A 15739-nucleotide genomic window follows, 5' to 3' on the forward strand; every position below is an offset into this window, starting at 1 on the left:
AGTCACAGAGTGAAATAGCAGGGCACGCAATTCCATTACATTAGCAATATTACCAGCACAGGAAATTGCAGAAGGAAAGAAAATACTAAATTTTCTTCATATCCTAATTTTGCTAAGTAAACAACTGACAGTCAAAAATAATAATTTTTTATAAATTATAAGAAAATGTTTAACAATTTTATAAGCAATTACAGACTCGCTCTCTGTCCTCTCAAAATCAAAGCTACAACATAACGTCAACACCTCTCCCCAGCCAAGCAATATTTTAGACTAGTGATAAACAAATGCACAGGAAAATTTTTGCTCATTTCTAGAACATTTATTAAATGTCTACATCTGCCAGGCTCTAAAATGCAGAGAACAACAAAATTACACAGAAAATTAAAGTGCATAGGGGTCTCTTCATTAGGGACAATTATGAATAAAGATAAGTCATTCAAGTATACATTCATAAAGTATCATTTTAAAACTAGAGGCCAGGAACGGTGGCTCACTCCTGTAATCCCCGCACTTTCGGAGGCCGAGGCCGGGGGATCACAAGGTCAGGAGTTACAGACCAGCCTGGCCAACAGATGAAACCCCGTCTCGACTAAAATACAAAATACTAAAATACTAAAATACAAATACTAAAATACTAAAAATACAAAAATTAGTCGGGCGCCTGTAGTCCCAGCTACTCGGGAGGCTGAGGCAGAAGAATCGCTCAAACCCGGGAGGCAGAGGTTACAGTGAGCTGAGATTGTGCCACTGCACTCCAGCCTGGGCGACAGAGCAAGACTCTGTCTCAAAAAAAAAAAAGCAACTAGAAGACCTGTAGAGGTTATCTAATCTAATCTTTTTATAATTAAGAAATGTTAATAGTTTTGCCATACTGTATATTTTTAAATTACCATTTTCCCAATGTCTAGAAATATAAGCATCCCTATCCATATTAATGGGAATTTAACTACCAAAGAAAACGACGAAACATGAAACAGAAGTATCTGTTCACTCCATCTGTATTGTAAAACATAAGCCACTCATCTGTTCTTTCCAGGGGAAAGGAAATCAAACCAGATATCAAAGGCTAGAAATTCCAAATACTGTAGTATTAGCCAAAATGATCTTACACTTTCTCTAACAAATTTTGTGTTAGAAATAAAAAGCAGTGCTGGGCACAGTGACTCACGCCTGTAATCCCAGCACTTTGGGAGGCCGAGGCGGGTGCATCACGAGGTCAAGAGATCGAGACCATCCTGGCCAACATGGTGAAACCCCGTCTCTACTAAAATACAAAAAATTAGCCGGGCCTGGAAGTGCGCGCCTGTACTCCCAGATACTCAGGAGGCTGAGGCAGGAGAATCACTTGAACCCGGGAGGCGGAGGCTGCAATGAGCAGAGATTGTGCCACAGTACTCCAGCCTGGGCGACAGAGTGAGACTTCTTCACAAAAATAAAATAAAATAAAATAAAAATGAAATAAAAATAAAAAGCAGCTATCTGGGCAGTCATTATGACGGCTGATTACTTAGATTCCAAATCATAGGATTAAAATTTATCCTGACATTTTGAAAGTTAAGAACTTATTTCCTCTAAAAACAAAAAAGGAGAGGGGAAAGAAACTACAATTTATTATGTTGTATTTTATAGACATTAGCTCATTTAATCCTTATATCAACCTTGTAAAAAAAGAATTATATCTACATTACAAATGAGGAAATTGAGGTTCCAGAGTTTAAACAATCTGCCTTAATATTGTCGCAAATATAATTAATTACCAAGTCAGGATTTAAACCCAAATCTCTTTTGCTAACAAAATTCATAATCTTCCCACTACATTATGCAGCCTCCAAATTAGTTAAGATATTCTGATTCCTTTTACAGACATCAGTAAGAAATCTGTTAACAGCATCAAGAGATTATAATCTAAGGCAATATAAACAGAAAAGATTACTGGATAATCCAATAATTTATTTATAGGGAACAGCTATCATTCACAATCATGAAAAGTACTATTTCAGAAGGAAGCCTGAACACAGACATTGAAATGTTTTCAATGTATCCAAGACCTCAAGTAGGGAATACTTAAAATATTACTTTGAGAAGAAACAGAAATTGTGAGGCTTATGCATGACTTGTTATGAACGTAGCTAACTTTAGTAATAGCTCCTTAACGGTATGTTCTTGTCATGAGTCTGTTGAGAAGAGTTGGTAGAGCGAGTTACCCCTGTATTCCCCTCGCCCCCAAAGAGGGGGAGAAGACGAAATGTACTGAGGAGGGAAAAAAACTGACAAACACCTTGTAAAGCAGCCGAAACTGGCCCCTTATCAAAGTTTCTATGTAACTAAAGGATGTCTGGTAAGACCATTACTAATTATGAACTAATTATTTTGGTGTACATCATTCACCAAGTGGCATAAACAGTCGGATTAGAGAACGCAAGTAGAAAACGAGTTGATGTTTCTCAACTGTAAAAGCAAGCTTCTCTCCTACAGTAAATTTAACTTTCTAATAACTGATTTATAGTCACACATACTCTTTAAGATGTAACAGTCCCCAGCACCTAAAAAAGTGTTATACACCTTTTTGCATCAGCATCGGGAAGTTTAACTACCTAGTGGCAGTACCAATTAATATATTCGAGACCAGAAAACCAAAGCAAACAACGATTAAATGTCCCGCCCAAGATGGCAACTAAGAACCCAACCTTACTAACGCTGAACTACTACCACAGCTTACTGGTTTCACAATACGTGCACAGGATTCCCTGTAAACACAAATGCAATTTACTAATCGTATGCAGCTTAAAAGTCTACGGGGCTTCCCTTTTCACTGTGTTTCTTCAACATGAAGAAAGAGACCACGAGTCCTCTACCCTAAAAAGTGCTTTTTACTTCCCCTTAAGGTAAAGACCACGTGTAGAGTGTACATTAACCTTGGCTATGAAGCACTGCAAAGGAGAGCTTGCTCCCGCCTCTGCATTTCCCACTTCGCGTCTTTGCCCTAGTGGTCCTCCCCTCACAGCTGGCGACCCTAAAGATTATTTATTCCTTGGAGGGAAACTGAGGGAGGCCGGAAGTGAGTGAGATCCAAAACCGAGAAAAAAGCAGCACTTAAGCACCGGGAAGCGATTCCCGCCTCTCTCCCAGGCGCTGTCTGGAGGCCTCAGGGCGCAGGAAGCTGAAATACAGGAGAGCGTTTTCACGACTTTGGACCTCAATCTGAATTCCCGATTTCACTCCAACGCCAAGTGCGGGCCGAAGCACTCACGCCACCACCCTCTGGGCACGCCAGTTTCGAGCTGAATCCAGGCTGGGAATAAGGGGAGATACCAGGCCTCTCAACCTGCGCACCACGGTGCGGCGGCGCCCGGGCCTACCGTCGCGACCAGAACGCAGACCCCAATCCCAATCGCCTCTCACAGGCCAGAAGCGTCTGTGGGCCCCAGACGACAGTGGTAGATCCGCTGACTTACGAAATTTTGTCAGAAATTACCTTTGAACTGGCCTTCTGAGATCCGCCTGGCGTTTTGTCCGCCATCTTGAGCTTTGCCCCTCCTTCGGCGGCAGCAGCAGCACGGGCGAGTCGAGCACCGAAAGAGCGGATCTCAGCGAAGCCCGCCAGAGGAGCCTGCAAGGCTGAATAGTCGACTGTCGAGATAGCGACCTTGGGGGAAGCCGCTCACGTGACTTCCGGTGTCAGTAATTTCCTCAGCCGCGCTCACTACGCTAGTTTTCCTGGGAGTCACGGTGTTTGGTCACGTTATTGGGTCCGGGAATTCAGAGTATCTCCTTGTCCAGGGCCAGCTGATATTTCACTCTCTTATCCCAACGCCAACCCTTGACAGATGCGAACCAGTCGTATTTCCTTTGTGGGAAGGGAGCCGCTTTTTAAAGACGTGCACTGGCCATCTAGGGAGTAGCTTTTACTTCAACTCAAAATAGGACTGGAGCTGACCGGTGGCCTGGCGCTCGATCGACGGAAACGCTGTTCTCGCCACTTCGGCAGCTCCCACGCTTGCAGTCTGCTCATCTTAAGATGGTGAATGTTGACATACGGTTGCGCCCGAAAAGCCGAGAAGAGGAGCGTTTGACCCAACCTGAGGGTGATCCAGTAGACACTGTTAAGGGCGTCTGCAGAGTGGGTGCGCGTGGAGACAGTCAATGAGAGAAAATCGTAAATACAGACGGTGTTCTAAATCTAGCATGCATGTAAAGTTGTGTGACATTTTTAAAGATTACATTTTACACTTTAGTATTGTTTTCATTTTTAATCACATAAATGGGGGAGCATCATACTAAACTTTTCTGTACTTAGTACTTTTTTAAAAAGTTATTAATCAGGACCTAGATTCAAAGAAGGAAAGCTTGTTTGAGAAGACTATGCCTGAATCAGGCCAGGCAAGGAAAGAAAGGACATTCCAGAAAGAGGGAGTAATTGAGGTAAAAGCCTGTGGCATAAATTAGTACAGCCGGTCTTGCAGGTCACCTAAGCAGTCATTTTATTAGATCAGGTGTGGAGAGGAACGTGGTTGGACGGGGTGTGGGTGCAGGTTCACACAGCGCCCTGAGGTCACCATCGTGCTTAGGAGTTAGAATTCTATTCTCAGAATGAAGATCGGCCTTTAACAAGGTTGAAATGGTCAGATTTTTATTTTAAAGTATTGCTCTGAGGACTAGGGTGGGAGCGGAGGGCGTTCGTGGACCTCTCTCTAATTCATTTATTCAAAATATTTTTGAGCCCCGTTTTGTGTGTAAAAGCCTGCCCAAAGTGTTGTAGGGCTTACAGAGACAGATAAACATGCACTGTCTTCATATGCTTTAAAACTTAATGAGAAATGAAGGAGACAAGGAAACCGCACACTAATACTATGCATAACTAAATTGATGCTGCAAGGAAGGATCAATAGCTGAGGGACCTCTGAAAGAAGTAATTAATTCTGAGAGTAAGAGTGAGCAAAAGAGACGGGGCGGGGGAGGGATTGTGGTCATAGAGAATAAAGCATTTGAACCGGCTCTGAAGAAGTAGAATTTTGTTGAATGGCGGGGGTGGGGAGCGAGGGAAGCACTTAGAACAGGATCCGACACAAGGCTGGCCCCTCAGGAAAGATTAACAGACTTACGTGCCAGTCACTAAGGAATCAGCAGGCCAGGCCTCCTATTCTGTATGAGGGTATGAGGGTAGAAGAACAGACAGTAAACAAGAAATGATCAGAAACTGACAAGTGCTACACATGAAATTAGAATGACTTGCACCCTCCAACGCAATTGAATTTACTTCCAGTGCTGGATTCTGTCATACTTTTTCAGTTCTGGGCCTCTTCCCTCAACCTTGCCCTGACCTCTCATTGAAGTATAATCCAATTCTACTCTTGGTGAAGATGTCCCTTCCTCCAGGAAGGCTTACAGTCCTCCCTCCCCACCAATCCTAAATGAGAGACCCTTCTTCTGTTTCCAAGGAACCTATACTTTCCCACTTTGAAGAGCTCAGCACACTAGATCTTAACTGGGTTTTGTTTTGTTGGGTTTTTTTGTTGTTGTTTTGCTTTTTGGTAAGGAGTCTCGCTCTGTCGCCCAGGCTGGAGTGCAGTGGCACAATCTCAGCTCACTGCAAGCTCCGCCTCCTGGGTTCACGCCATTCTCCTGCCTCAGGCTCCTGAGTAGCTGGGACTACAGGCGCCCACCATCACGCCCGGCTAATTTTTTTGTATTTTTAGTAGAGACGGGGTTTCACCATGTTAGCCAGGATGGTCTCGACCTCCTGACCTCGTGATTCACCCGCCTCGGCCTCCCAAAATGCTGGGTTTACAGGCGTGAGCCACCGCGCCCGGCCTAGATCTTAACTGTTTACAGTATAGGATTAGAAAGTGAAATCATCCACTGAGATGAAGAGAAGTGGGACTGGGTATGCCTTGTGGTGTTCTAACAATGCCACAGGCTGATTTTGTCACTAGAAAGTGAATATATGCGCCTGTAATCCCAGCACTTTGGGAAGCCGAGGAGGGCGGATCACAAGGACAGGAGATCGAGACCACTGTGAAACCCCGTCTCTACTAAAAATACAAAAAATCAGCCGGGCTCGGTGGCGGGCACCTGTAGTCCCAGCTACTCCGGAGGCTGAGGCAGGAGAATGGCGTGAACACGGGAGGCGGAGCTTGCAGTGAGCCGAGATGGCGCCACTGCACTCCAGCCTGGGCGACAGAGCAAGACTCTGTCTCCAAATAATAATAATAATAATAATAATAAAGAGTGAATATATGCAGCTTTTCAGGCAAATCCCCAAAGTTCTACTTATTTTTAAAATAATTTTTACTAAATACTCCTAAAGAATTAAAAACAATGCAGACTTCTTTCTTTTTTATACCGTAAGCCCCAAAGCATGTCAGACAAATGTGATGTGACTAGAAATAATACATAGGCCTTTATTAAGGGTTAAGTACACTTTTAAAAGTTCAAAATCATGACCAGGTGCGGTGGCTCAGGCCTGTAATCCTAGCACTTTGGGAGGCCAACGCGGGCAGATCAAGGCAGGCAGATGGCTTGAGCCCATGAGTTCGAGACCAGCCTGGGCAACACGGCAAAACCTCATTTCTACAAAAAAATATTTAAAAGTCAGCCAGATGTGGTGGCACACATCTGTAGTCCCAGACAGGAGGCTGAGGTGGGAGGACCACCAGAGCACTGGGAATCTTACCATTGCACTCCAGTCTGGGCAACAGAGTGACCCTAGCTCAGGGAAAAAAAAAAAAAAAAAATTGAACATCACAATTATGAGCAAGAGTTCTTGATACATGAAATTCTGGCCCTATTACTCAAATTACAAATTCAGGAAAGTGAAATAGCATGAAAATAATCCAAATGGAATTTTATGCAATCTGAATAATTAGATTAACAATTATTAGTGCTAAGGGACTACACATAAACAGTAAGAATCATGCAATTTACTGCAACTAGTATTACCTTTTTACAATTACACTAAAACCATGCCATTTTTCTCTTCCTGATGTGTTGATTCTCTGGTGCCCACACACCTGCCATTTGTTTTTAAGGCTTCTTCCTGCAGCAGATACATTCAAGAGAAATTACAAAGTAGTGCCATATATATGCAATACTGAGATGTTTTGTTTGATTCATTCAGGGAGATTTTTTTCTTTGAAATTTCAGCTAGCATTTTAAAACAGAGAGATTTTACATAAAACTCAGGGTTTCTAGCCTTTCTTGAAAAATGGGGAAGTCTGGCAACACTGGGGGACAATCCAGGTGATGTGGCCTGTAGTGACTTCTAGGGAAGGGAGCTATGCACACCAATTTAGCCACCCCCTCATCATACACAGTGGACAAATTCCCCATACCCAACCTGCTTGTAGGCATTTCAGTTTTCTAGTTTTGATGTACAGTGTAATTCTTAACTGGGGTGTTGATCAAAACATTACCAACCAGTTCCCCCAGGCATCAACCAGAACTGACTTATTAGTCAGGTACAGGAGGCTCAGTGCCTAGGGCTCACAATAATTTTTAGACCTCCCCACCAAAAATGTTTTGATTTCTTCAAGGAGGAAAAAAGTGGAGTGGAGAGAGTATTTAACAATACAAACAGCTGTAGAACCTGTGCATGCTAAAAGATAGAGACCTTAAAAAATGATTGCCCCAAAGCTACAACCTCCTGTATTGTGCCAATGGACTGCTCCTACTTGGTGGCATTTTCATTCTAGACAGTTTTTAAGCAGCTTTTCCCTGCTCTCTGGGTTTCAGGATATAGGTTGGTAAAAGGGACATTCCATTTGCTTTTTTGGCATTTATTGAGTTTCTAGTATGTGCTAGGCTCTGAAGAAAGAAGATAAAAAGAGAGACAACTAAAAATCAGACTTAATGTCTTCTGCTAAGAGAGATCCTAGCTGCTTCTAGGAATAATTAGGAAACAGCCTTTACAGAGGTGTGGTCAATGTGGAATGGAAAATTCCTTCTGATGAACTTGACTGCCTGCCCCACACCCACCTCACAATGTAAGTGTTATGAGTAAGGTTTCAGTAGCAACACCAGCTGCTCCCCCTTTCACACACACACACACACAAATTACCTGACTCACTTATTGATTATATACAGATTCCTTTGACAATAATAATTAGCAGTGGCAGGCAGGCGCGGTGGCTCACACCTGTAATCCTAGCACTTTGGGAGGCCAAGGCAGGCCGATTGCCTGAGTTCATGAATTCGAGACCATCCTGGGCAACATGTGAAACCCCTTCTCTACTAAAATACAAAATAAATTAGCTAGGCATGGTGGCATGCACCTGTAGTCCGAGCTACTCCAGAGGCTGAGGCAGGAGAATTGCTTGAACCCAGGAGGCAGAGGTTGCAGTGAGCCAAGATTGCGCCACTGCACTCCAGCCTGGGCAACAAAGTGAGACTCTGTCTCTACAAAAAATGTCAAAAAGTACGTAGCCCAAGAATACACTGGCGCCATGATGAAGATATAGAAATTGCCATTCTGACTATGATCCTAGTGAGAAGGAAACCTTTACTGTGTAGGAATTATTTTATCAACAAGGTTAATAAAATCTAGGAGGGTCCAGATGGCGTACTGTGGAAATGGAAATTAGTGTTCCTGAGAGTGTGTGTGTGTGTGTGTGAGAGAGAGAGAGAGAGAGAAAGGAGGACTCAAGGTGCCTGTGGCAGGTCGTGAGAACCAGCACACAGCAAATCTGGGGAGCTCTCTCTTGCCATGGCCAGGCAACCCAAAGGTGGGCTTGACTTGGACCACCAAAGATAAGGCCTCACTTAACTTGTGACCTGGCTTTGGCCAGTGCGAAGCCTACATATCCCCATATTGACTGAAACGCATGAGACAAGACCAGGTAATATTAAAGGCGGGGTGGATAATTAAGTTACGAAAAGAAAATGAAAGAAGACTTTCCCTTATCAATTTCATCTGTTAATAACAAAAGTTGTTAGTAACAGTGGTCTTAAAACACATAAGGCTTTATTTTGACATTGCTATAGTGGTAAGATTCTATCAAAACAACATGGCATACCTTTCTTCTTTTTCAAGTTTTGTTCCATTTCCTTCACATTAACTTTGCGTATTTTCTGTTACTTTGTTAGGCATTTTGTCTTTTCTGTTGTTACTGTGGATATAGCAAGTTTTTGTATTTATGTATGTCCTAAATAAGCTGTTTATTGACAAATTAATGTTGTGTAACGTGTCTACCGAATTCTTATATTATTTACATAGGTTTTCAGTTTATTCCCTTGAACTTTCAGGTATACAAACATATTTGCAAATAATTACCAGTTTGCCTCCTCCTTTCCCATTTTTATACTTTTTTCTTGTATAATTACATTAGCCAATACCCCCGGAATAATGTTAAGTGTGGTGCTAATGAACATGCTTGTCTTTTTTTTTTTTTTTTTTTTGAGACACAGTCTCGCTGTCGCCCAGGCTGGAGTGCAGTGGGGTGATCTCGGCTCACTGCAAGCTCTACCTCCCAGGTTCACACCATTCTCCTGCCTCAGTCTCCTGAGCAGCTGGGACTACAGGCGCCCGCCACCAGCTAATTCTTTGTATTTTTAGTAGAGACGAGGTTTCACTGTGTTAGCCAGGATGATCTCCATCTCCTGACCTTGTGATCCGCCCGCCTCAGCCTCCCAAAGTGCTGGGATTACAGGCATGAGCCATCGAGCCCGGCCAAACATGCTTGTCTCATTCCTGACTCTAATGAGATGCTTTTAGTATTTCTATGAGGATGAGGATAACTTTTTGGGTTGTACATTGAATTTTATATATATATATATTTAGCTAACTGTGGAACTGAATAGCATTTAAAATTCTCTTAAGAAAACTCAGGGATTGTGAGGATACGCCAAAGAATGCCCTGTTAGATGGTCAGACAGCCCTGTTAGAGGCACATTGTTAGAGGCTTTTGTCAAGAATAACCAGGACATCTCCATGACTTGGGAAAATAAGGGAACAAAGTAGAAATGTCCCACTCTGCACACCAGTGAGAATGGGCAGTGTGGAACACAGATTAGGAGGAGGACAGGTAGAAATCTGTATACTTTCCTATTGCTGCCGTAGCAAATTATCACAAAGTTAGTGGCTTATAGCAACACAGATGTATTATCTTACAGCTTTGGGGGTCAGAAATATAAAATGTACCACCAGGCTTGTGTTCATTTTGGAGCCTCTGAAGAAGAATCCTTTTCTTTCCCCTTCCCGGATTCTAGAATTTACCTGCATTCCTTGGTCTGTGGCCCTCTCCTCCATCAGTATCTTCTCTCTGACGCTTGCCTCCACCCTTATCTCTTCTCCACCTCTGCTCCCTCCCTCTTATAAGGACCCTTGTGGTTACATTGGCTCTACTATGACAATCCAGGATAATCTCCCATCTCAAGAGCCTTAACTTAATCACAGCTGCAAAGTCCCTTTGCCATGTAAGGCAATATATTTGCAGGTTCTGGGGATTAGGGTGTGGGCATCTTTGGAGGGCCATTATTAAGTTTACCATGGGATCTATAATGAAGTTTCTGTTTTTGTATTTTGTCTCTGGCTGAAAGGACACAGCTTTGATCCCACCAGAGAACTGAGCTGGGAATGGTCCTAATAAATACAGTCATCTTTAATCAATTTAGTTCTGAAATTGTTATTGGGGAATTCAATGGGTAGAAGGTGTGGTTCCAGTGAGGATGGGATAAGACAGGTCCCTGTTGTCAAATGACTTGCGGGGAATAAAAGAGACAGATGTATCACAACAAGATTCTAAGAAGTACAGGCTGAAATTTTAGTTTGATTTGTTCACTGCTGCATCTGCAATGCCTAGAACAGAGTAAGCACCAGCAGGTACTCAATGAATATTTGTTAATGAATGAAATCAGCACCAAAAACAGTTTTATGGAAACACAGGAGAAGATTGGTTTGGGAGAAGTAAGGAAAGACCTAATGAAGGATACTCTAGAACCACTGGGAGTGTCTGTTCAGCTCTCAAGATTTCACCTCTGGGGTTAACTTCTGAGAGGGGAGGATGAAGACCTTAGCACAGTGTTACCTCACTTAAAAAAAATGCCAATTATGCTAATTTGAAACAGACTTAAAAGTCTCCCTTCAAGTACCAATTGTGAAATAATACAGATCCCCTTTCGTGCCCAATTTTTGCTTTTTTTTTTTTTTTTTTTTTTGCTGTTCAAGAATTGAGTAATTTCTATGCAGGCAGGCATAGAAATTACACACATCATTTACTATTTTGCCACGTGGTGTCGCTGCTGCCACTGGTAAACAGAACACCCACCTTTGGTACATTTTCTGTGAACACATAGTGATCTTGGTGCTCTTGCCACATTTGTTACAATTCAGACTCTAATTTCCTGTTGTTGTCAACCAAGCTTTCCTTGAGCAATTATGCTTGTCCTGGTGCTGAAAAACGTGCTAAAAAATAGAGAGGAAGTTAAATGTAATTTTTAAAAATCATGGCATACTGTGTTGTTCATTTACTAGAAAACAGTATGCAAGGTCAAGGCAGTGGCTCATTCCTAATCCCAGCACTTTGGGAGGCCGAGATCGGCGATCACGATGCCGGCGATCAAGACCATCCTGGCTAAGCATCACAGTGAAACCCCCGCCCCACTAAAAACTACAAAAAATCCAGCCGAGGTGGCTTGTAGTCCCAGCCACCTCGGGAGGCTGAGACAGGAGAATGAAGTGAACCTGGGAGGCGGATTGCAGTGAGCCTCTCTCTGAGATCCGGGCCACTGCACTCCAGCCTACATATAGAGCTGACCCTGGCCTCAAAAAAAAAAAAAAAAAAAAAAAGAAAACAGTATGCAAAATATCAGGTCTAACAAAAATACGAGAAATAACTTTAGAGATCCTCTACAGTCAGGCTTGCTCTGTTTCAGGAGGTCAGGGATGCCACTGAATCCCAGCACCTTGCACAATGCCTAACACAGAGTAGACAAAAAATAAGTATTTGTTGAATAAAAAATGAACATGGAAAAAGATGACTGCCCTATAGCTCCCAACCATATTACCTCACCTTTACCCCTACACAGAGACTAACAGTAAGTTTCTGAAATCGAATTCCAAATTCTTAGGATAAGGTTCTGAATAGTCCAGCTGTGGCTAACCGTTCATTTTTGGTCTCATCAGTTGTGCTCAAAGAAAGTCCAAATGGCCCTCAGAGGCTCGCTGTGGAATAAGTGAAGATTTCAACGGTGGGGCAAAACTGTCGATTCTATGAATAATAGATTTCAGATATATATACAACTACTTTTCAAATGTTTGGAGATGCTGCTGTGATTGATATGCCATAATTTCTCATTGTGATAAATGTATCTAACTTAAAATGTACCCTTTTAGCAATTTTAAGTGTACAGTTCAGTGGCTTTAAATACATTCACATTCTTGTGCAACTGTGTCTGGAATTGGTGGGGTTCCTGGTCTCACTTCAAGAATGAAGCTGTGGACCTCACCGTTAGTGGCCAGAGTTCTTAAACATAGTGTGTCTGGGGTTTCTTCTGGTAGGTTATTGGTAGTCTCACTGGGCTTCAGCGGAAGCTGCAGACTTTCATGTGTTAGTGTTGGTTGTTCATAAAGGTGGTGCGTCCAGAGTTGTTCGCTCATCCCTGTGCATTCGCGGGTCTCCACAGGGAGTGCGTTACAGCCCGTGAAGGCTTACATGGACCCAAAGAGTGAGCAGCAGCAGGCGATTTATTACTTAAGACAAAAAGAACAAAGGCTCCACATCCTGGAAGGCATCCGCGGTTGCTGACTGGTGGCACCAACAGCCTGGTTTTATCTCCTTATCTGACCCCACCCACATCCTGCTGATTGGTCCATTTTATAGAGAGCTGATTGGTCCGTTTTGACAGTGCTGACTGGTGTGTTTTATAAACCCTTGAGGGAGACATAAAAGTCTTCAAGCCCCACCAGTAATAGCTTATGTTAAGTGATAGGTGCATTTACAAACCTTTTGAGCTTTGTGACAGAGAGTGCTGGACTGGTGTAAGCTTACAAACCTGAGCTAATAATGAAGCACTGGATTGGTGCATTTTACAACTTTTTAGCCATATGTGTTCTCTCAAGTCCCACCTCAGGATTAGCCAGGATACAGAGTGCTAATTGGTGCATCCACAAACCCTGGGAGCTGTGACATAGAATGCTTACATGCATATACAATCCTCCAGCTAGACATAAAAGCTCTAAGTCTGGTCAAGCTGTGGCTCAAGCCTGTAATCCCAGCACTTTGGGAGGTCAGACATGGATCACGAGGTTAGGAGATCAAGACCAGCCTGGCTAACACGGGTAAAACCCCGCCTCTACTAAAAAAATAAAAAAAATTAGCCGGGCTGCAGGTATGTATGCTTCGTAGTCCCAGCTACTCGGGAGGCTGAGGCAGGAGAATGGTGGAACCCGAGGCATGGAGCTTTTGCAGTGAGCTGAGATCCCGCCACTCTGCACCTTGCAGCCCTGGCGACAGAGCCGAGACTGCCTCAAAAGCACCGGAAGTCCCATCTCAATTTTACAGGGCGTTTCCCAGCTGACTTCGCCTAGTGGATCCCTGCTGGGGCAGCAGGCGGAGTGGCCAGCGCAATGCCCCCGCACTCTTCAGCCCTTGGGCGGTTGGTGGGACCCCGTGGAGCAAGGGGCGGCACCAGTCAGGGAGGGAGGCCGGGGAGGAGGGAGGCAGGGGGAGCAGAAATATTGATATGGAAGAGGGGCAGGGACGTGCTGGGAAGGGAAGGGCAGGTTCCTGGTGAGGGCTTATCCCCCGGACCTGTACTCACGGACCTAGGTGAGGACAGGCATTTTTGTTTTCCTGTCCAAATGTTGCATTTCCCACGACCACCTTGGCCCCACCGTGCCCCCATCCTGTGCCTATAAAAACCCCCAAGACCCTAGCACGAAGGCACATAGGCAGCTGGATGTCAAGAGAAGCACATCAGCTGAGGAACACACAGGCGGCTGGACTTTCAGAGGAAGGCACCGACAAGAAGCAGCATGCCACCAACTGGCAGAAGCAGAAGGGCCTGGAGTTTGGCTGGGGCAGCGGGAGGAGAGCCCAGGCCACAGAGCAGCCTGACTCCAGGGAATACTTTCCCACCCCATTCCCCTTATAACTTCCCCCTTCTGCTGAGAGCTGCCTCCACTCAATAAAACCTTGCACTCATTCTCCAAGCCCAGGTGTGATCCGATTATTCTGGTATACCGAGACAAGAACCCAGGATACAAAAAGTCCTCTGTCCTTGCAACAAGGTAGAGGTCTAATTGAGCTGGTTAACACAAGCCGCCTATAGGCGGCAAAACTAAAACAGCACAGGGTAGCACATTGGGACTTCAGGAGCTGTAAACATTCATCCCTAGACACTCCCATGGGGTTAGAGCCCCACAACCTACATGTCTGTATGCTGCCCTAGAGATCTGAGCAGCGGGGCACTGAAGAAACGAGCCACTCCCCCCTCACACGCCCTGCAAGGGGGACAAGGGAACTTTTCCCATTTCAGTATCTTCAGAGGAGAGGAATTCGTGTTGTGGTTCATTTGTTTTGTTTTGTTTTGTTTTTTGAGTCGGAGTCTCGCTCTGTCGCCCAGGCTGGAGTGCAGTGGTGTGATCTTGGCTCACTGCAAGCTCCGCCTCCCGGGTTCACGCCATTCTCCTGCCTCAGTCTCCCCAGTAGCTGGGACTACAGGAGCCCACCACCGCGCCCGGCTCATTTTTTGTATTTTTAGTAGATCTGCGGTTTCACCTTGTTAGCCAGGATGGTCTTGATCTCCTGACTTTGTGATCCACCCGCCTTGGCCTCCCAAAGTGCTGGGATTACAGGCGTGAACCACCGTGCCTTCATGAGCTGTAACACTCCCTGTGGAGACCACGAATGCACAGGGATAGACGAACAACTCTGGACACACCACCTTTATGAACAATAACACTAACCGCGAAGGTCTGCAGCTTCACGCCTGAAGCCAGTGAGACTACCAACCTACCAGAAGGAAGAAACCCCAGACACACTATGTTTAAGAACTCTGACACTAACCGTGAGGGTCCACAGCTTCATTCTTGAAGTGAGACCAAGAACCCACCAATTCCAGACACAGTTGCACAAGAATGTGAATGTATTTAAAGCCACTGAACTGTACACTTAAAATTATTTTTTGGGAAAAAGGAATGATGCCAATTAAAATCATCCTCCTGGATTACTTAAGCCCAGGAGTCTGAGGCTGCAGTGAGCTACGATCACAGCACCGCACTCCAGCCTGGGCAACAGAGCAAGACCCTGTCTCAAAAAAAAGAAAAAATACTCCTCCTGGAGAAGAGCAGACCTGAGGAAGCTATGGGAGCTGTTGACAAGGAACAAAAACTTTTTCCTTGTGACCACTTAGAGAAGAAAGCTTTGGCAAGAGACACAAAGCAACAGATTTTTTATTTCAACCCAAAGTACAAAATAATTTTTTAAACTCTAAAGCTTTTTCCTTGTTTAACAAGGGAACAATCTACCTTAATGAAATGAGTATTTGTGTATGAAAACACATAGACGCTGACTGATTGTAGAAAGGATTTCAGAATTTGGGGAAAAGCTGCAGCATTTAAGCTAAGTGTGAGTTATAAGACTTCTTTTTACCCCCAACATTCTCTGTTTTTCTAATGACTGAAACATCAGTTAAAAAAAAAAAAGTCAAAAGTGGCCACAGTTGTAAAGTTTCAAAAGTAAGTAATTAATCAGCGTAAACTTGCTTTGCTATCTGTTTTAGTTTGTTTTCACACTGCTGTAAG

The 15739-nt window shown here is 44.0% G+C and overlaps 1 protein-coding gene across 4 annotated transcripts in view; it reads right to left on the reverse strand.

The window, feature by feature from the left end:
- The window catches only part of U2SURP (U2 snRNP associated SURP domain containing), a 57367-nt gene extending 53303 nt beyond the window's left edge, over window positions 1-4064 (reverse strand). For 3 of the 4 annotated variants that reach the window (XM_017955812.3, XM_009201576.3, XM_003894996.4), the window contains exon 1: window positions 3476-3620. In XM_017955812.3, coding sequence (XP_017811301.1) covers window positions 3476-3520 — 45 coding nt within the window. In that variant the 5' untranslated portion in view covers window positions 3521-3620. Of the gene's footprint in view, window positions 1-3475 lie in introns of all 4 variants that reach the window. The other variant, XM_017955813.3, reaches the window with a different exon arrangement.
- Between the last annotated feature and the right edge of the window lie 11675 nt (window positions 4065-15739).

The sequence above is a fragment of the Papio anubis genome, chromosome 2 (genome assembly GCF_008728515.1).
Source record: "Papio anubis isolate 15944 chromosome 2, Panubis1.0, whole genome shotgun sequence".
NCBI lineage: Eukaryota > Metazoa > Chordata > Mammalia > Primates > Cercopithecidae > Papio > Papio anubis.